This window comes from Triturus cristatus, chromosome 6 (genome assembly GCF_964204655.1).
Source record: "Triturus cristatus chromosome 6, aTriCri1.1, whole genome shotgun sequence".
NCBI lineage: Eukaryota > Metazoa > Chordata > Amphibia > Caudata > Salamandridae > Triturus > Triturus cristatus.
Genome location: NC_140589.1, coordinates 1234651420 through 1234672275, shown reverse-complemented (window position 1 = coordinate 1234672275; position 20856 = coordinate 1234651420). Strand labels below are relative to the sequence as shown.

Sequence of the window (20856 nt, the reverse complement as noted above, 5' to 3'; positions counted from 1 at the left end):
GGGGTGGCCCCCCGGAGTTCGTGGCCTTGATTGCTTGCTCTTCACTGCGTGACTGGTGCGGGTGTGAGACCCGCGACGATGGCCACGAAGCAGGATGGGGATCGTTTGAAGGCCAAGTCAACCCGGCGTGGCGCCGCACATCAGGCCAACATCATGGACCGCTACACCCTCCTGAAGGGGTCTCCCGGCGGATCGCACAAGTCCTCTGAGTGCCCCCCGGATGCCCCGGACTTGCCCACGGATCTGTCTTTGCAAGACGTCATGAGCGCCATTGCTGAGATGAAGGCCTCGGTGGGCCAGCAGTTTGACACTTTAGCGCACAAAATCGACGCGGTCCTCATTGATGTCAACCTTGTGAGAGCTGATCTCTCTAAGACCAACGACCGGGTCGACTCTTTGGCCCACACCGCGTCGGGCCTCACGACTGAGGTGGCGGCCCTTCAAACGGAGGTGCACCGGCTCCGTCAGGCGAGTGCGCTCATGGATCAGCGCCTGGAGGACTCCGAGAGCCGGGTCCGGAGGAATAATATCCGCATCATCGGAGTGCCCGAGGGACGGGAGGAGTCGGCGGCGGATCTCTTCGTGGAGGACCTGATCACTACCCATCTCCAGCCTCGAGGGCTGAGTAAATTCTTTGCCGTGGAGAGGGCCCATAGAGTTCCCGGGGGCAGACCGAAGGTTGGAGCCCCTCCGCGGCCTCTTATTGCCCGTATCTTTAACTTTCGGTACCGGGACGCGATTTTGCAAGCTTCCAGACTGCAAGGGCCGATTAAGCTGGAGAACATGGAGGTGAACTTTTATCCTGACTTCACCCAAGCGGTCCAGAAGCAGAGACTGAGTTTCCTGGGCATCAAGCGGCGGCTTCGAGGCATGAACTTAAAATACGCCATGCTCTTCCCGGCCAGGCTGCGGGTGGAGGTGGATGGTCGCACTCACTTTTTTGACCGTCCTGAAATGGCCGGGGACTGGCTGGACACTTTGTCTGGGGGTCATGATCGGGATGGCGGGGGGGGGGCTGCGGGAGGAGATTGCCCCCTGGACCGGGTCTGAGGTACTGATGCCGGGGCTCACTCCGGATGACGCGGCCACTTTCGGCCAAGCTTAGGGTCTTTTATTTGTTGTACTCGTCTCCCCTCATTCGGAGGCTGTGCGGGGTCTTGAGGGGGTACTCTTTCCTCCTCTAGGGGGTCTAGCTAGTTCCACTTATATAGGGGCGACAGGCTCACTGCAAGTTGGGGGGGCTGTCTGGGCTCATGCAGGGGTGCAGGGAGGGGGGAGTTTTGTTGGGGCGGTTGGGTTGGGGTGGGGTATTGTTCATTTGTACCACAAGGCAAAAGTATTGTTGTGCTATTCCTAAAGTGCTCTCGGGGGGGACGATTGATCGCTTTCGGCTATGATGGGGGGGTAGGGGACTGAGTCTTTTGTCCTGGAATGTCAATGGACTGGGGGACAGGATAAAACGGGGTGTGGTCCTGCAGTTTCTGAAACGAATTTCACCTGATATAGTTTTTCTGCAGGAGACGCACCTCATTGGCAACTCCTTTCGTGCTATGAATCGACGGGGCTACCGCCTTCTGGCCCATTCGGGCTTCACGTCTGGTTCCAGGGGTGTGGGCATCATGGCTAAAACCTCGCTCCCATTGGAAGTTGATGAGGTGCTCCATGATGACAGGGGACGTTATACGGTTCTGGTGGGTAGAATGGAGGGCAGAGTGATTGTTTTTGTTTCGGTCTATGTCCCGCCAGGGTTGCAAACGACTACTTTTGCGGATCTGGGGCGCCTCCTCCTTGGCCTTCCGGAGGGGATTCTAGTGGTTGGGGGGGATTTCAACGCGGCGGTTTCCGGAACTGAGGACCGTCACCCCCCTAGGGATCTCCCCCGTGCCCAAGCGTGGTTATCTGGCCTCTTGAATACTTTGGGGTTGGTGGATTGTTGGCGTTTGAAACACCCTACGCAGAAACAGTATTCCTTTCATTCCGGGGCCCATGGCAGTCTCTCAAGGCTAGATTATGTCCTGGTGCCGGCGGCGCATGCGGGGAGGATCGGGGAGGTGCGCCATTTGGCGCGGGGTATTTCAGACCACTCCCCGCTCCTGTTGCATTTCGACATTCTCCCGAGGGGGGAGGGTAGGGTGGTCCCGATTAATCCCTGGTACCTGCGTGACCCCACCATTCGCGCAGAATTGGTTAAATCCCTTAAGCGATATTTTGACGATAATGTGGGGTCAGTGTCATCGGCGGTCTCCCTGTGGGAGGCTTTCAAGACGGTACTCCGGGGGGAGGCCCTGTCCCTTATTTCCCATTCCCGGAAGCGCGAGCGGGAGGAGGTGACCCGTGTTGAAACTGAGATAACCGAGTTGGAGGGTGACCTGGAATGTGGGGTGACGGATGACAAACTACATGTTCTCCGACTCAAGCAGGCGGCCTATAAGGCCCTCGGTACGGAGGCGGCCAGGGGCCTCAGTAGAGAGCAACAGGGGAGACTGTATGATGTGGGTGATAAGGCTGGGAAACTGATTGCGTGGCTGTATAAAAAGGAGAGAGCGAGTCGAGTTGTCCCGTCGATTGAGAAACTGGATGGTGTGTGTGTCACTGAACCGGAAGAAATTGTTGATTGCTTTGCAGAATATTTCCGTGGGGTGTATTCCCCGGTGTCCTCCCGCTCGGAAGATGATTCCCATGCCCTGCTCAGGGATATCGCGCTGCCTTCCCTTTCGGAGGAGGACAGGGTGTCGTTGGACGCCGCCCCAACATCTGAGGAAATTGCCCTCGCCATACGTTCGGTCGCTTCCGGTAAGGCCATGGGTCCTAATGGTCTTCCTATCGAATTGTACAAGCTGCGACCGGATACACTGGCGCCGCATCTCCGTGCTATGTTCCTCGCGGCCCGTTCGGCGGGTTCCCTCCCGCTAGACCAGCGTCTGGCTACTATCGTGGTTATTCACAAGGAGGGGAGGCTGCGGGACCGGGTCACGTCCTACAGGCCCGTTTCGCTGCTGAATGCGGAACCCAAAATTCTCGCCAAGGTGTTGGCCAATCGGCTGGTTGGCGTGGTGTGCGATCTGATTCACCAGGATCAGTCCAGTTTTATCCCTCATCGCAACACTGCGCTCAACCTGCGACGCTTGCATGGGGTGCTCGCGCGTGTCCCGTTCATACGGGAGCCGGCCATTTTGGCGTCCCTGGACGCCACTATGGCGTTTGACACCCTTGAGTGGCCATATATTTGGGCGACGCTGGCGAAGTTTGGGTTTGGCCCGGGATTCATCGGTTGGGTGAAATTGTTGTATTCCGGACCGCTGGCGCAGGTGGCTGTTAACGGTAGAGTGTCGGCTCCATTTGAGCTGGGCAGGGGCACGCGGCAGGGCTGCCCGTTATCGCCCCTCCTCTTCGCGCTTGCCTTGGAGCCCCTGGCGGATTGGCTGCGGTGGCATCCTTCTATCCGTGGTCTCCAATGGACCCCCGAGTATGAGGACCGCGTATCTCTTTACGCTGATGATATTCTTTTGTACCTGGCTTCCCCGCGTAAATCGCTGATAGTGCTGGTCGATGTATTGCACTCATTTGGCCTCAACTCCGGCCTAGTCATCAATTGGGCTAAATCTTGTGTGTATGTCCTCTCTGGGGAGTCTCCTATCCTTCCGCGGGGTTGTCCTATCCAGATTGCCCCGCGGGGATTTAGGTACCTGGGTATCTTCATTACCCTGGACGCGGAGGCCCGGTATAAACAGAACTTGCTTCCCCCCCTCCAGCGCCTGAAGGATGATGTCGCGCGTTGGAGGCGCTTGCCGCTCTCGCCGCTCGGCCGGGCGGCATTGTTTAAGATGATGTCGCTGCCACGTTTCCTGTACGCCTTACAGAACACAATGGACGTTGTCCCGGCGCGCTACTTTCGCGAGGTGGAGAGTTTGCAGCGGCGCCTGTTCTGGGAGGGTAGACCGCGTATCGCCCTGGCGAAGCTGACGCTCCCGTGGTACGACGGGGGGGTTGCCCTCCCAGACATCAAGCGATATTACTGGGCCTCCCAGCTGGCTGCGATAAATCACGGCCTTTACGGGCCCGCTCTAAACCCGGCCTTTGAGATGGATAAAATGTTACTGCCGGGCGGCGACTATAATCGGGCGCTTTATTCTAGCTCGCTCGACGCACGTCTGACGGGCCCCACGCGGGTCATGGTGCGAGTGTGGCACGCGGCTAACTTGGCGATGGGGTGGAAGGATCGTTTGACCCGGGCGACGCCACTATACGCATCTGAGCGGCTGGGCTCCCTGTGGACCTCGAAGGGCTTTGAGAAGTGGGACATGATAGGCATCAGCAGGGTGGGCGATCTCTGGACGAGGGGGGGATTCAAAACGTTCGATGCGCTGCAGACGGAATTCCAGTTGCAGGACAGGGAGTACTTTCGGTATATGCAGATCCGTCATGCGTTGTGCTCCGTATTCCCGGACGCTGCCTCCATCCCGGAGTACTCCCCTCTGGAGGATAGAGTGCTAGATGGGCATGTACCGGACGCCACGATTTCATTAATTTACAAAAAACTCATCAATGATCGCTCGGGACTGCTGGCTGGCCTTCGTGAGGCGTGGGGGGCTGATGGATTGGAGCTGGATGACGAGGACTGGGTGTCTGCGGTGGCCTCCCCGAAAGAGGTGGCCATACCGGCTCGCCTTCGCTTCGTCCAGCTCAAGATACTCCATAGGGTCTATGTTACGGGGCCGAGTCTGATGCGTATGGGCTATGCTGTGGACGGGTTGTGTAAGCGTGGGTGTGGTTCTTTGGGGACCTTTCTCCATATATTGTGGGAATGCCCGGAGGTGGCGCGATTCTGGCGTGGTGTGCACGAGGTCTTGCAGGCAGTTACGCATGTGCCGCTGCTGCCCGAGGCGAGGAGATGTCTAATGAATGTGTGGGAGCCAACCGACTACTCAGTGCCGCAGATGTGGTGGGTGACTCTGGGATATATGGTGGCCAAGCGTGATATTGCGCAACTGTGGGGTTCCCAGAGGTCACCGACTGTCTCGGCGTGGAAGGACAACATGGATTGGTGTATGTTTCGGGAAAAGGTGGCGTATGTTGCGAGAGGTAAGCCTGGGAAATGGGTGAAAGTGTGGGGCCCCTGGAACGCCTACCGTGGGGGAATCTGTACCCCGCCGCTGGCGCCTGATCCGTCACCGTCCCCGTCTCCATAGCCTGCTTGTCTTCCTGGTTCTGGGCTTGAGTCCACTTTGTCTCCGTCCCGACCTATCCCCCCCCTTGATATTCCTGTGGACCGGTAGGGTCCCCCCCAGGGGAGCACATGCTATTGTTTCCGATTGTGGGTTGCCTTGTGGACTTGTTTTCTTCGTTATTTATATAAAAATGAAACCGTTGCGTAGGGTCCGGATGGTGTGGCTGCCAACGCTTCTTTCAACTCCTGTGATCTCTCTTCTGCCGCAGCGTGTGTTCTACTGTTTGTATTATATGCTCTTTCTGTCTGCTAGCGGCCGGCCTGAAGGTTGTAGGCCCATCTTTGTATATCTTTTGGATTCTGTAATAAACGGTTTAAAAAAAAAAAAACTTCCAGAATATTTTGGGGCTTATTTATGCCAGGCTTGTGCCGCTGGAGCATCACTTTTTTTGAAGCTCCGGTGGCACAAGCGGCTCATTCATATCTGTGAGGCGGCGCGTAGTCTCCCTGCGGGGTTTTGCATGGCCTCAGATATGGAGTAAGACAAAGCAGCTTAAGTCGCTGTGATGCCTTACTCTGCATCAAGGAGGCGTTCCATGGGTATTGTGTTGGGTGTTCCAATGCAACATCCATGTATTTTGATGCTGCCCCAGATTTACAAAATCATGTAAACCTGGGGCAGCGCCAAAACCTTACGCCTCCACACAGCTGGTTTAAGGGGTAGGAAATGTGATCATTTTTCCTCGTTTTTTCCTCTTTCCATGTGTGCTTCATTCTTTAGCAGACATAGTAAGAGGAGAACGCCTCTCTGGAAAGGACGGTAATCTTACAGCCCCCATACCCATCAACCGTGGTGTTCGTCAGGGGTGCGTGCTCGCGCCAACTTTATTTAGCCTCTATATTAATGGCCTAATTGATGCCTTGCTTGCAGAAAAAGATCTTGATGCCCCCAAGCTAGCCTCCCGTAGAATCTCGGCAATGATGTTTGCCGATGATACCCTATTGGTTGCCAAATCACCTATGGGGAAACAAAGGGTTTTGGATAAATTTGAGATGTTTTGTAGAGACAGAGGCTTAGAAATTAACCTACAGAAAACCAAATTTATGGCATTTAATTGCCCAAAAAGTACACGCCCTAACCCGTCTTTAAATGGTAAACCCCTTGAGAGAGTGTCATCCTTTGTGTATTTAGGCATTACAATCACCGAGTCTATGGAATGGGGGGCACATATCACAAAATCTACGCTAAAACTAGCACAATCTTCAGGTGGCATCATGAAGGTCTTTAATAAGTCCAGTAAAAGAATTGTTAGTCCAGCAATTGAAATTTACTGGTCTCAAGCAAGAGGTGGGGCTTTATATGGCGCAGAGTTATGGGGCCACCTAAATTTGAAAAAACTATCACAGGTGGAGAACCAATACTTAAGACAGTTATTTAGATTACCTCGCAGTACCCCGTTGGTCCCGCTACGTCTGGACACAGGTATAACACCAATAGCTGAAGTAGCGAGTCTTAAGCCCATAATGTACTGGCGTCGCCTTTGGGCCTCCCCCGAACTTATATCTTATAGGGAGGAATTATTAGAGGTATTGAGGTCACGGGGTGCTGTAAAAATCCCGTGGCTTGATCATATAAAATTTCTGTTAACCAGTATGGGTTTAGGGGATTGCTGATTTGAACCTGAGTCAGCCTGTCTGCTAATATTTAAGGGTCATTTGAAGGCATGTTATAAAGATTACAGACTGACCCAACTTCATACCTTTTCTGGGATTGGGAAATGTACTAGTGGTTTTTTAGAAATAAAAGATTTTTCTTGCTTTGAGTTGGCAATAGATCTCATTACTCCACCAGCGGCTAGGAAGCTCTATTTACAATCTAGATATGGGGTGCTTCCACTTCGCTGCTTTACATCCAAGTGGAGAGACCAACAAACGATCCAGTGTCCGGCATGTGACCACCCTGAGGAAACAGAGCTCCATGTCTTTTTCAGTTGTTCTGGCTACCAGAAGGCAAGGAGACGTTGGTTGGTTCAGATTTGTAGGAATCTTGGCAGTAGGCGCTGCCTTGAAGCATTCAGGATACTGAAATCTGACTCAAGCATTCCAATAGTATACTCGGTGGCTGGTTTTTTGTTTTCAATGTGGTGCACTAGAAGGGTTTATTTGAGATCTCGTAATAATGTACCAATTGCCCTGTAGCAAATGTGATAGTACAGTAGATTCACTAACCTCCTTGCTGTTTCATGTATAGTTTTATATATAAAAGCTTTTTGCTCCTTTTTATACAGAGGTTCTTTTTTAGCTAATTTATGTATTTATTGCACCATGCACTTTTCAAAGTCAATTGTGTAACCCCTGTCCAAATCCTATATCTCAAAACTTAATGTATTCTTAAATTGAAAATGTGTGTATAATTATTACTGTTTTTTTTTTTTCTTCTATCTATGACTGACTATATGATGACATTTTAGATGTAAAATGTTTGCTCTGTGATGTACTTTTTAGGTCATTTTGTCCGAAATAAAGTCGTTTGAAATTGAATTTTTTTTGGTCAGAAAGGTGCCCCTCCCTTCACATAAACAATCCTGCCTACGTTGGCGCCAGGCAGCAATTTGTGCACCAACGTAGGGGAAAAGGACAGGAATGCACCGTATTTCATAAATACAGTGCATTCTTGCCCATTCACATTGGCGTAGGGCAGCGCAGCAAGAAGACTGCATAAATGAGGCCCTTTGTTTTTAGCCACACCTTTGACCACGCTCACTGGCCTTAGGTTTACTAAACACTGTTTAATATTATTTCCCCACCATAAAAATGATTTGCTGTGGGAATTGGGGGCATTAATAGTTGTCGATTCGGAGGAGTACCATGTTCTAGAAATGTTTGTCAGGAAGGAGTCCTTACGGGTAAAACATTTTGAAAGGGGAATCTCAGCATCAAAAGGTTTGAAGACCTCTGAACTAACGTAAATCATGTATAAATTATGCACTGGCTTAAATTACTTTCTTTCTTGTTACACACAATATTTTTCCCTATTGGGAAACTCATTTTCTTACATTCCCATTAATGTTTTTTTTTGCTCTTTCCTGTCTTTGAAAAGGTCCATTCTCATGTTTTTCACAGCAGTAGCTTTATGTGCATTTTCAGGGTGGAGCATGAAGTGTTTACTTCATTTTTCAGGGTCACATCCATGCCACACCTACTTTAATACCCTTAACCCTCAATTTACATTAGTGGATTAGCTGCCAACCTGGTGGATTTTTACTGCCATAGGTGCAATTTATGATTGTAAAATTCCCCAATTTCCGATTCCAGAATTAGGAATTGTTAATTTACTATTATATTAACATTTGTTATTCCACTTAAGGTGCTGAAAAGTGGTTGTTAATCAGGCGCAAAATGTTGTCACAGAAATTTTATTAGCAGTGGTAAATATCGCTCATCAGAACGTAAGCCATAGATCACAAAGCTATGTACTTTAGTTGGTCAAAGTTTCAATGAAAGGTGTCAATAATTTTGAATGTTAAACTACGGGTGTGTAAGCAGATGCGTTGCTTGTTCATGCTTTAATTATTAATATATGTGTTTTGAGTTGTTGATTTATGTTTTTTACTTTGTTTGTACACCAAAAACTGGCCCATAGTCACGCCAAGTTTTTAGCATGATCGCTAGCTGTTCAAATGATTTCTGTAAGATTTTTGGGCGGTTAATACACCGTTTGAGGATATCAGCAACACTGGGCCTGGTTGCAGGCCCTTGATAACCGCGGTTGACCATAATTAAAAGTAAAATATCTAGACCTACACATATTGTGCATATTTGTTCGACTGTTATAAGAGGAGGGTTTTACTGAAATTATAACAATATTAAATAGGCCTATTTCCCATAAACTGCACGTGTGATAGCACATTGGTTATGGTGTGAAAGTTGAATAACCCAAAAAAACAGTTGCAACTCCTCAAAATGATATATAAGAACGCATTCCTTTCAGTGACTATCATCCCTGGTTTCCAGCGCGACTAAACATCTTTAACGTCTTATTTAGATACTGTTTGTTGACTAAAGTAAATTCTTAAGTGCGTTTTTTCTTGTTTCAGCTTATATACGATGGCTTTGCCCAGTACCTGGTGTCTGAAAGAGGATTCAGCAAAGATATATTGAATCCTACTCCAAAACATTGGGATTTCTGGTATGTTGCCAGCCCTATTCTCCAGGCTTCCTACTAGATTTTGTATTTGAAAAGATTAATGTGTTTTAAAAGATTTATCCACTTCTATATAGGTTACAATAAAAATAAAGCTCTATGCATGTTTCTATGACATCCCAGGGCCCTCTTTGCATAAGGATGAGAATCTCCATATCCATATGATGTTCAAAAGTGAACAAGAAAGCAGATTACATGATCAATGGTGCATTCAAAACCCCCTCAACAGTATACACAATGCATGAGTGTCACTGGTGCAAGTTTCATAGTTCATAATAATGGATCACAATTATGTGTTGATCCAGTACTTCAGTCTAGGTATTGTACATCAAAATCACAAATTCATTGTGGGTGAACAAAAATAGTTAAATCATTAAAAAATATATATTTTGGGGTCATTTGAGATGTTCAGTGCGGAAGATAGTCAGTATGGTTGTCTAACTAAATAAAGATAAGTTACCATATGATTATTCGTCCACCCTCTTTTATCTTATTACTCTGCGATCTAAGGTCTCGTATTGTTACCAATTTCCGTAAGTCTTGAGTCCATTGATGCATTGTTGGCCCTGTATGGGTTACCAAGTTTTCTGCAATTTGTCTTTGTGCCTGAACTGTTCTCAGCAATATACATTTAGTGGTGAATTTGCTCCCTTTTAAAGTCAATTCTAGTCCTAGTAAACAGAGGTTGTTGGAGAGTTTTAGTGTCAAAATGTTCATTTCCAATAGTAGAAGCATAACCTCCCCTGAAAATCTCTAATCGTTTTCAGATAGACATTTTTAAGTGATGTTAAATGTTTCCTCACAGGATCCTTGCTTTACCTCTCTTACTATTGAGATCATATTTCGATTGATATTGTGCCATTGAAATTGATCTCACCAGTCCAAGAGAAGTCAAAGAAGTGTAGCACACCCCGTCGATCTGTAGATGACTTAGGTGCTGTATTTAAAATCTCAGAATTTAAATGTGTCCCACTGTTGTGCGCTTTTAATGTTGTCTTTACATTTTGTTCCACCTACTCTTTTGCACAATACTGGACCTAATCAATTGGCAAGCTGTTGCAAAATATTACGCTTTATGGGAGATTCTGCATTAGTCTCATGAGTTCTAGATTGAAATCACTGCATAGCAAATTTTATGCCAGATGACTAGTTGACATTCTCTGTACTGCTGCATAGATGTATCAGATCACAGAATGTCCTTGCCATTACTTGCCAGCAGTGGCATCTATTCAACTATCGCTCCAGTTTCTGTTTCATAGATGGTGTCCACGCACAGGTTGCAAAGCTGTGAAAATTATCCCTTGAAGTCAAACAGACATTGCATTTGGGAATATACTTTAGTAACTGCCCATTGGAAATAGCATGAATAATAATGCTAATCATATTTTGTCTAGCTCTTTCCATTGTAGAAGTTAATTCTTCTGGGTGTGAGGTCTGACCACAGGCCTTTCAAATACTGCCATGTACCTATTTGTTTTCTGACCCTTTCCAAATTTATTCCACTCACTGTTTATTAAATGAACAATTTCCCATTTATAGCCCAAGGAGCAACATACTGCTTTGGTGTTGTGTGACAGAGGCTTATGGTCACCTTTTTGTTCAAGTAAAATTTCTTTGAACATGCCTTCCTAATGCAGTATCAAGTAAAGCCATCTATGTATTATCTGTGTTTGCAAGCAGTAAAGTTAAAAGAGAAGTAGTGTGATATGTGATTGTAAGATATTATAAAGTAATGAAGTGTTGTAGTTTTTTTGATAGAGCACAATATGCATTCCCTTACATTGTTCAACCTTGCAATCTCAGACCATACTGGTGCTGTTTTAAGATTACCACAGACAGGCAAACACAGATAAAAGATAGTCTCACACCTTCTGCAGACTGTATTTTCAACCAGAAGTAGTTTTGGCAAAGCCAATGTATTTGGCCTTCACAGGCTGGTGCTTTGGTTAATTATTTATTTTGTGTTGCAACCATATGACACAGATATAAAAGAAGAAAAAAGAACACACAATGCTGCCTTAACGCGGGAGACCTATAAAATTAACTGTATAAATTCATAACCATCGCAAGTCATTTTAATAGAACTCTACATTTGGAAGTTGCTCCATATATAATACAAATGTAGCCTCATATAGGTTATACATGACCGCTAACTTGCCTCAGTTCCTTAACCACATTGTCATCAGTGCGGGCAGGAATGTTTCTCAAATCATGTTTAAAAACTGTCACTTTTAATAAATACATTACTAAAACGATATAGTGTACAATGTCTGGAAATCGAGGTTCTGCAAATATTTGTCATTTGCACATCACCAAGTAAAGTGTTCTGATTTGTTTTGCTCCTATGTAAATCTTTGTTTGTATCACTCTTCTGAGTTCTTTCATAATTCCTGGTATATTTTGAAATACTTGTACTATTCATTTACAAGCTGTTTAAATGTTGTGTTTAAAAAAAACTGACATTTTACAGCCTTTTGTTTCACAATTATTGTCAGATAACTGACTTGAAAAAAAGCACTAACTATAATAAGAGAGAGAAAATTAAACACCATTTTCCAGGAACAGATAAGCAACAATTAGTTAAAAGACAAACTGACATTTGACCTCTGTCCTTGAACAGCCAGCAAATGTGTCAAGACAAAAACAAGATTTAAAGGCATCTTTATTGCTCATTCATTTTCTGAATGAACAGAACACCTGTTCCTTTCAGCTTAAGTTAACTCACCAGCACAGATGAGTAAATGCTAAAAATAGCTCGACCTGATAAAATCTCACTTGCTATTGCGAGTGGGTGAGTGGATTTTTCAAGGCCTGTGAAGACGTATTCTGTTTCAATTGGGTATGTCTCCATATTATATACTAAACTACCAAAAGCAATAAAAAGTTCCGGCATTCCATATATGGGTGAGGAATGTTGGTTGCTGCCTTGGAGTCATACATTAATGGTCAAATGCTTACTACAGGTGGGTCTCAACCCTGCATGGACACAGTGTGGCCAGTGGTGAGCATGTCCAGATGTCCGGCATGGGGAGTACATGATCACTCCAGGTGCTAGGTCCTGATTGGCTGTGTATTCCAAACTCATGTGGCATCTGACTTTATGGTGTTTTCAGGAGCGTGCATACCCCCTCCAGTCATGTGCTTTATTGGGGCAGTCTCCCCTGACCATTGTAATGTTACTGCACCTATCTGTGGGATTGAGCAAGAGTTTCTTTCCTGAGTGTTTGCCTGCCAGCTATGCACCCTCTCATCTGTGGCCTGTCTATCAGTAATCCCGGGCCTGGGTAGTAAGGCCTGCCTGACTACATGCTTGCTTGCCGAGGTAGATGTGGACTTCAGAACAGGTGATTCTATTAATAAGGACGATAGTTAATTTCTATTGATAAACGCATCTCTATCCATATTACCATTCCCCCTTCTAGTTGATTCTTTAACTACAGTATCTAATTCATGCATTTGTACCATTATTTTACTTGGGTCCTGTTGTGCCCTTTGCTGACTTTTGATTACGACAACTTTCCTAATCACTTGCATTCTACCCAGTTTTTGGACTATGTTTTTACAGTAGGTGATCCCCAAATGTATAACCCCGCAATCCAATAGAAACAACAATAATTGGCGACAGTGATTTATGTTGACCTGATATCCATTGGGGGAGTCAGGATAACCAATTTGAAAACATCTCCTGCTCAGGGGCACCTCCTTCTTCATGCATGCTCCTCTGTAGATGATGCTGTGCTTGGATGTCAAGTGTCATTGTTCCATTGTCCATATCGTTCCCTGGGATGAATGTGCAGCAGGCGGTGCCGATCTTGGCAAAGACCCTGCCCTCTTTTGCGATCATTAAGTCCAGCACATATCGATGCTGCTTTACCATGAGGTGGATGGCTCGCATTTCTTCCTTGATCGAATAGAGGCCGAGCTCAGTGCCGTTCATCATTTTGAGCATTTCCCACTGGCTAATCTGGAGCCAGCGGGCATTAGCTTTTGTCTGTAGAGTGAAGAAGGGTATTGACCCCCCTCCCCCAGCTGTGCTTTCGTTAATAGCCTGAATTCTTCTGGAATGTGTTTGAACTGAGCCCAGCCAAAATAGTACGCCGCTCCCTTTTAGTGACTTTGGGGCAGCAAGGTGGTCTTTTTCTTAAACAGGTGCCTGTACAATTCTGTTAGCTCTTCTCCGGGAATGACCAGGGTCAGAGTATGCAAGGTTAGTAGGAAACACAGTCCCCGCCAACTGGGAACCAGAAGGGTGGAGGCATGTTTGCTGCACTGCCAGTAAAAAAATCCATCAGCAAGGAGGTGCCCCATTGCATATATGGAATATGTAGGATCACTCCGCAGTAGCATTCGTGCGTTCCTTTTCCTAATGAAACATAAGGAATACAGTGCCAGTTTCTGTACAATCAGGGGTTGATCTTTCGCTTCTAGCCAAGTGTATCCACCCACCTCGGTGTCCCATTTTTCTTGACAGGGGTTAGTCATACTTTCATTTTCATTAAACCCTCCCCCATGCAACCCATTCCTCCTTTTATCCCCGAGCTGAATGGCCCTACACAGGAATTCCATGTCAGGAGACCACTTGTTGTTAAAGAAGACCACCCCATATACACTAAGAGCCACTCTCTAGTTCCGCAGATGGATGCTGGAGCAGACATGTTCGTGCACTGAATTGGGGGTTTTGCTACCTCCAAAAATCTCTTCTCCGGGAAATCTCAGGGCCAAATAGTTTCTTCCCCTGTGGTGCCCTTCCTGTGCATCCCGCCAAGCTCGGTTTGGATATCAGTGAGTTCAGTGAAAAGGTATAACGCTGTTGGGTTGTATCGGGTCAGGTTTACAACCACCCTGTGTGGTTCTATCTTGTTGGGTTGGATCTTGGCCCTTATCCCACATAGGTCAAGGTGAATGAGGCAATTTGCTTTCTCTGGCCCTATCTAGTGACAGATAAAGCCTATCTGCGCCTACTGCATGTGGGCTCAATGAACAGACATAGCATGATCTGGCTGATGCTTGGGAGCCGAATGAGGTAATGTGTTGATAACAAGTTTTATGTAAGAGGGCGCTATGTAGGACATGTGGGATGCCAGTGTTCGGTTTGGTGTAATTGTAGCTGATATACAAAAGGTCCCTACGCAGACACTGTAGTTCTCCATTTGTGAATCTCTTTTGACCTGACAGTTCCTCAATGGTACTTAAGTGTGGGACTACCCATAGTAGGTAGATCATACAAGTATACATAACTTGTTGTGCTAATGTAGTTTGAGGTGTGAGGCCCTTCGAAGCTATCTGCGCTCCTCGGGTGTCTGTGTTTCTTCTGCCCAATTTGAAAATGATCACACTATTTAGTTTATGGGGTCATTGCCATGAAAGGGCTTGACTATGCAAAGGAACGGTGCGCCCACACGGGTGTTAAGCAGGCCCCTCACTGATGGTCTGTGGGGTTTTTCTCCTTCCATTGGTGTATGTTTTGGAAATGTTCTTCTTTGAAGGCGTTGACAATAAGTCGTGTTGGTGCACTTGGTTGTCTTCTCAGTTACCTTTTTTTTAAAAAGAATTTGGTTGATTGTTAACTCAGAAACATTACACATCCTTGTTATTAATGGATTTGGAGACTCTGTGTTTTATCCTATGGGTGTGATTTCAACATTCCACTAGTCGCGATCTAGTGGGGCACTGTAAGGTGACCCCTATAGGATATGTTTTAGTCATTTTGGGGAGTAAGGGTGATTCTTATTATCTAGACAGAACTTACTCTCTTTATAAGCCGTTGAGCCCTCTCCAATCCTAACTGGGTGTTTATTTGGACCTTCGACATTTTGCTTCTGGATGCTTGGATCAGTGATATGTATGTTTCTGAGGTAGTCTCATGAGCAACTGGAGGGATAGAACTGTGGCGTTTAGCAAGAGTCCTATGGGTGACGCTTGTTCTTCCATAGGTGCTTTTCCTGGTGCGTGCCTAAGAGGACGGTTGCTGTGCGACCTCTTTCTGTGGCTATTTCCCTGCTGGGGGTTCTTCTTTTTGATATTTCCCCCAGTTGCACTTGCTGTGCATTGCATTGTTCAGTATTGCTATATCCACACTGAATGTTGGAAGAGGGGGCAGTTTGTCGTTAGGTGTTCCTTGTGTTTGCCGCTTGCCCTGTGAACACGTTTTGTTGCTTGTGCACCTCCCTGTTCCAGGCACCAGTGTGTAACATGGCCCTCCCTTGTGGCCTCAGATACCTGGTTTTCTGATCTCGACCTCGCCTTTATATGGGATTTTCCTTTGGGCTGATTTTGGGTGGTTTCTACCTTTAGTTTAGTTTGGGCATTTCCCTGGAATACAAAATTCCTTGTTTCTATTACCTTGCGGGGAGAGTGTCCGAGGCTGTTCTGTGGCTTTCCCCCCCACTCCTCTACCGCCCCATTTGGGGTCGGCAGCTAGAGTCCGCGGTTCCCTGGATGGTGCCTACTAGGTCGGTGCATTGTGAGTGGACTATGCTTGGAATGGGGTTGAGCCTGGAAGGAGAGCACCTGGAGCGGGTCCCTGGCACTCCCCTGTACCTCAGACCACACCCTGCCTTGAAAGGTTCAGTGAAACACCGACTGGAATCTCAAGCTCGTCATTACATTGAGATAGGGTGACCAAGTTTCCAGAACCCAAAAAATTGGGATATTTCATCAAAGTGGGAGTAGGACTACTATTTCACTTCGCAGAGGGGTGCAAAAATGCCCTGTAGGACTCGCACACCAACGGAGCAATCGCTGACCCCTGTGCACTAAGAAGGAAACTAACCATGGCTGTTATACTTATTCTAAAAAGGCTGGCACCTATTCCTGCATCGAAACTCGTGAAGATGAGTTAAGTATGGTCTCTAAAAACCTGGGATAAATTCTTGATCCGCCTAAATCTGCCGGGACAGACAACCCAAAAGAATTGTGACTGTCAGGGTCAATCCGAGACATTTGGTCACCCTACACCAAGGAAACATTCAGAGTAGCCCCCAGCCTTGTGTACATTTTTAACTAAGAACTGTAATAAATACGTGGTGCATTTTCCTTTTAAAGTGAAGGAAAAGCTATGTTTATTTTACATTATTATCAGGCTGCAGATAGCAGAGCTTGATAATGAGCAGTACCCTGGACAGATTTATGACCCACATGGGTCACTGAGATTCAGAATAGAAGCACAGAGGTAAAAGTTGTTCTCAACTCAGTATTGGAGCATGAGAACAAAATGATATTTTTGAACGCTTTTAAATGAGAGAAAATGAAAATGAAGAGTTAACTTAATGATTAAGTTAACTCTTCACTTTAAATTTCTCCCTTTCTGAAGTGTCACATTTACAAACAGCAGGCATCTTGCTCCCAGTGGCAGATAGACACAGTGCTATATATATATATATATATATATATATATATATATATATATATATATATATATATATATATATATATATATATATAATTGAAGAATAAAGTCATTTTCTTTTACATGGGACAACTTTAACGTGAAGAAAAGTGTTTCTATGAAACATTGTCTTAATGTTTTTCTCTACTTTAAATTAAGCCAATTAAGTCCTAATGTTTTATGAAGCATGTTTCCTCACTTTAAATTCCTCATATTTAAACAAATTACTGTATTTTCCTGTTATAAATATGCCACCATGTCTACAGGCCACTGGGAGTAATATGCATGTTGTTTGTAAAGACACTTTGACAAGGAAGAAAATTAAAATGCTTTGTTGTATGTAATGCATATAAACAAAAAAGTTAACGCTTCTGTTGAATTTTCTCCCATTTCAAATTGTCACATTTACACACAGCATGTATTTTGCTCCAAGTGGCTGGTAGACCCACTGCCATATTCACAACTGAAAACTGTAGCCATTTTTTTTTTTAAATAGGAGAAATTTAAAGTGCAGAAAAATGTTCCATCAAGTGCAGAAAAATGTTCCTTACTGAAAACATTTTTGCAGAACATTTTTCTGCACTTTAAATTTCTCCCATATAAAAAAAAGAGAAAACGGTTGTATGTTTCTGTTGTACGTGTAACCATGCCATATATGATGAAAGGTATGTGCTGTGCCACAAGTACATACCACACAGGCTCTCAGTCACCCATACAAATATATACCATTCATTCACACACGTTCATCCTCACAGACCATGCACTCACTGACACACATGGCAGCCCTATCATAGTACCCCTAGTCACAGTATTTTCTTCAAACCATAGTATCGCCTCCATGAACATTAGGTTTAAAGTCAATTAAGCTGGGGGAAGGGGTGTCTGCTAACAATACATGAGTTACTTGGCCTTCAGTAGCTCACAACGATTTTCACTGACCAGAAGTAACTTTCATTACAGAAAAGGTTGGACCCCTAGGTTAGTAAGAAGCGCTGATTGCTGTTTTTTCAGGGATTTTAGTAGATTACTATGTATATGAATATGTGTGCCCAAGGATGGCAGCATATCTTGCAGTGTCTATGAGATGCACAGTTGTCCTTTGCTTTGCCTGATTTATTGTCAAGTGACCGGTATCTTTACATAGTTCTGTTGCACTGTGCTGTAATTGTGGTATGTTTCAACTCATCTGTTCTCAGTACAGGATATATTTTAGTGATCAGAATGTGGTTTGCTGAGGGAGCTTGGTCAATTGAGCTGCAGCATAACTGTCTTTTCAGATCTACAAGCGTTGCCTGACGTTCGACATGTGGTTGCCTGTATCTGGGACAGGACTCTAAGTAGGGTGGGTCCCTCCGGGGCTCAGACTCGGTAGTAATTAAAAATGGAAATTGAAACTCAGTAGTAATTGAAAATGGACAATGAAATATCGTACCCAATATTCATGTCCTTAACTTTACTGGCAAAACACTGATCGATTACTGAACAATTAATGTAAAAAGTGTTACGGTAATCCATGATGTTAGTGTTTATATCTTACAAGCTTTATGTAATCGTTCATTCCCTAAATAGTGTTTGCTTTTTCCAGGATGTTGTGGTTATGGGATGTGCTTTTTCAGGCAGCATATTACTCCTGTAGAGTGCATAACAGCCTGTGTGCAGCCTAGTTTATTAAATTAGAAAGCTTGTGCTTGGTTGAATTATTATACATATACAAAAATAGAATTGATACAAAACTAATAAATATTAGTAGCTCTCAATGCGTTTCATTGAACATAAGTAGCTCTCAGTACAGAAAAGGTTGGAGACCCCTTTTGAACTGAGTCACCTCCTGGTGTTTGTAACAGGCCATGATTGAGAGATCAGGAGCAGGGTCTGAAAGCAGTGTGAGTTTCCTCAGGGAAGAGGTGTGGCGCTGCGGCCAGGGCGACTGATCACGGTTCGATCCCCGGCACCGGAGGCAGATTATCCCAGCACCATGTGACACAGGGCAATAGCTTGCTTAATCTTCCCGACGGCCCCCAGCGCCTAGAGACCCTTACGGGTTGTTCGCACTTTACAAATGTGGATTATTACAAATGTGGATTATTATAGTGCCAGTCAAAACATTTTCACTATTAACAACAAAATCATTCTTGGTTCTCCTTTATATTGAACAGCTAATAATCACTGACAAAGACAATAGTTCTGGCTTGTTTTAGCTGTATGTAACTTGGTGTGTTATATATCTGGATACAGAAAGCTCAAAGAGGCTCCACAATTCCTGTTGGGTGGCACACTATTAAAATCACAGAAGTTTAGTTTACATGTTTAAGTCACACCCTGAACTACACAAGCCATGTCCCTTTTAGAGACCCCCCCTCCCACCTTTGTTCATCCCTCCTAAAGAACTGATCTGGGGTGAAATTCAGGTTGGAATAGTACCGATTAAAGGTGTGTGGAAGAGCTGTCTATAGCTCTGAACTGCAAATAATTTTTTACCATCAGTGCTGATTGTCCTATGGAGAAGCCTCCACCTTCCTCTGTGTTAAAAAAAACACATAACGATGGCTGCCTTGAACTCCTCACATGGAGTTCTATACTTCCACTGGAACGAGGATCAATAGTGTGACAAGCCTACATGAGATAAAGAAGTTAGTCTTGGAGCAGACCATCATGTGAGAGAAACTAGCACTGGATTGTCAGCAGAGTGAAACTGTCCCATTGTGGGCAAGGTGTGAGAAGACGTGGGGAAGCTTTTTTTCCTTGTCTTATCCATGTCCTCTCTTCCATTCCCTGGAGCAGTATTGTGGGATTTAGTAAGTCATATGGGGGAGGTTTACTGTTAATAAATCAGAGCCCATGTATGGCACAGGAGGGACCACATCCTCCTAGAATCCCTCCTAAAGTCAAAAGGTGGATTGGTTGGCCTCTCCTCCTGGTCTACCCTACCCATATGTACTATGTAACCTTCCTTTCCAGTGTGTCCATCCTTGATATCCAAGCAAGGGGCAAAGAGTCTAGGGGTGTCTTCCAGTGGCAACTTCCCTGCTTCGGCTGGTTAGGTTTGCAATATCCTATGGTTCTTCTTCTCAAACATATCCGCACTAAACTCTCTCTTGCCCTCACTCCACCTCACCTTATAATTATATTCCATCCACATCATTATCCTTTTACCTACACTGTTACTCCCAGATACGTCATACTTCCTCTATGTCGGTTCCTGGATGGACACAATAGAGAATATACGTTGCCTGCGAATAATAAGTTCATTACTGTGTTTTGTTCCTCTTTGCCTCCTGTGTGGAAATTGCAGAGAGCATACTGTTGGAGCTCTAGTGTATCTCTTGATTGTAATCTTAGGGCCTGATTCTGATGCGGTTAGGAAGGCCTCCTAACAGCATTTGCTCCGTCCAAATCGGATTGGGACTTTCCAACCGAGTGCCCGATTACGATGCGGTTAGGAAAGCATTCCCACCTAGGGCCCGATTACGATGCGGTTAGGAACATAGGCTCCCATTGAAGTCAATGGGAGTCCAACCAAATCGTATCTGAAAGCATCTGGATGCAGCGCACTCGGTCGGTTGGACTCTCCTTATCCGATTCGGTTGGAAACCATTGCCAAACCCATTTGGTCGGGAAGCTTTCCAAACCGCATCAGAATTGGGCCCTTAGTGTTATTGTATGAATGTTGATTCACGAGCATGCTTGCATTCCGGTTCATACATGCATTCAGGCAGTTTATGGTCGGAGCCGGTCTGCATGGATACAAGCTTATGGGGCCGCTTCTTGTGCTTACCTAATGTCTAATAAATGACATTACAACTTACCTTGTATCGACGTGTGAACATACTGCACATACGTGGCTGTCCATAACCAGTGGATTCCTGGGGTTGCTCCTTGGTCACTCCTGGACAGATTTTTATAGTGCCTTTCATCCTGTCTATAGAGTGTTGCACCCTTGCATTCTGTAATCATATAAGTTCTCGCACCCAATGAATATCCTTTGTTTCCTAAGCGTGGCATTATGATCGTAGCTGAAACAAAACAATGGCATTCGGAGGTATCATTAAAATAATCAATAGATAAATTAAATGACTAAATAACCAACTAAAATTAATG

At 45.4% G+C, this 20856-nt stretch overlaps 1 protein-coding gene across 1 annotated transcript in view; it reads left to right on the top strand.

The window, feature by feature from the left end:
* The window catches only part of NT5DC1 (5'-nucleotidase domain containing 1), a 1278063-nt gene that overhangs the window by 30901 nt on the left and 1226306 nt on the right, over window positions 1-20856 (top strand). The window contains exon 2 of the mRNA XM_085612174.1: window positions 9265-9356. Within this exon, the coding sequence (XP_085468300.1) occupies window positions 9265-9356 (92 nt within the window). The remainder of the gene's footprint in view (window positions 1-9264; window positions 9357-20856) is intronic.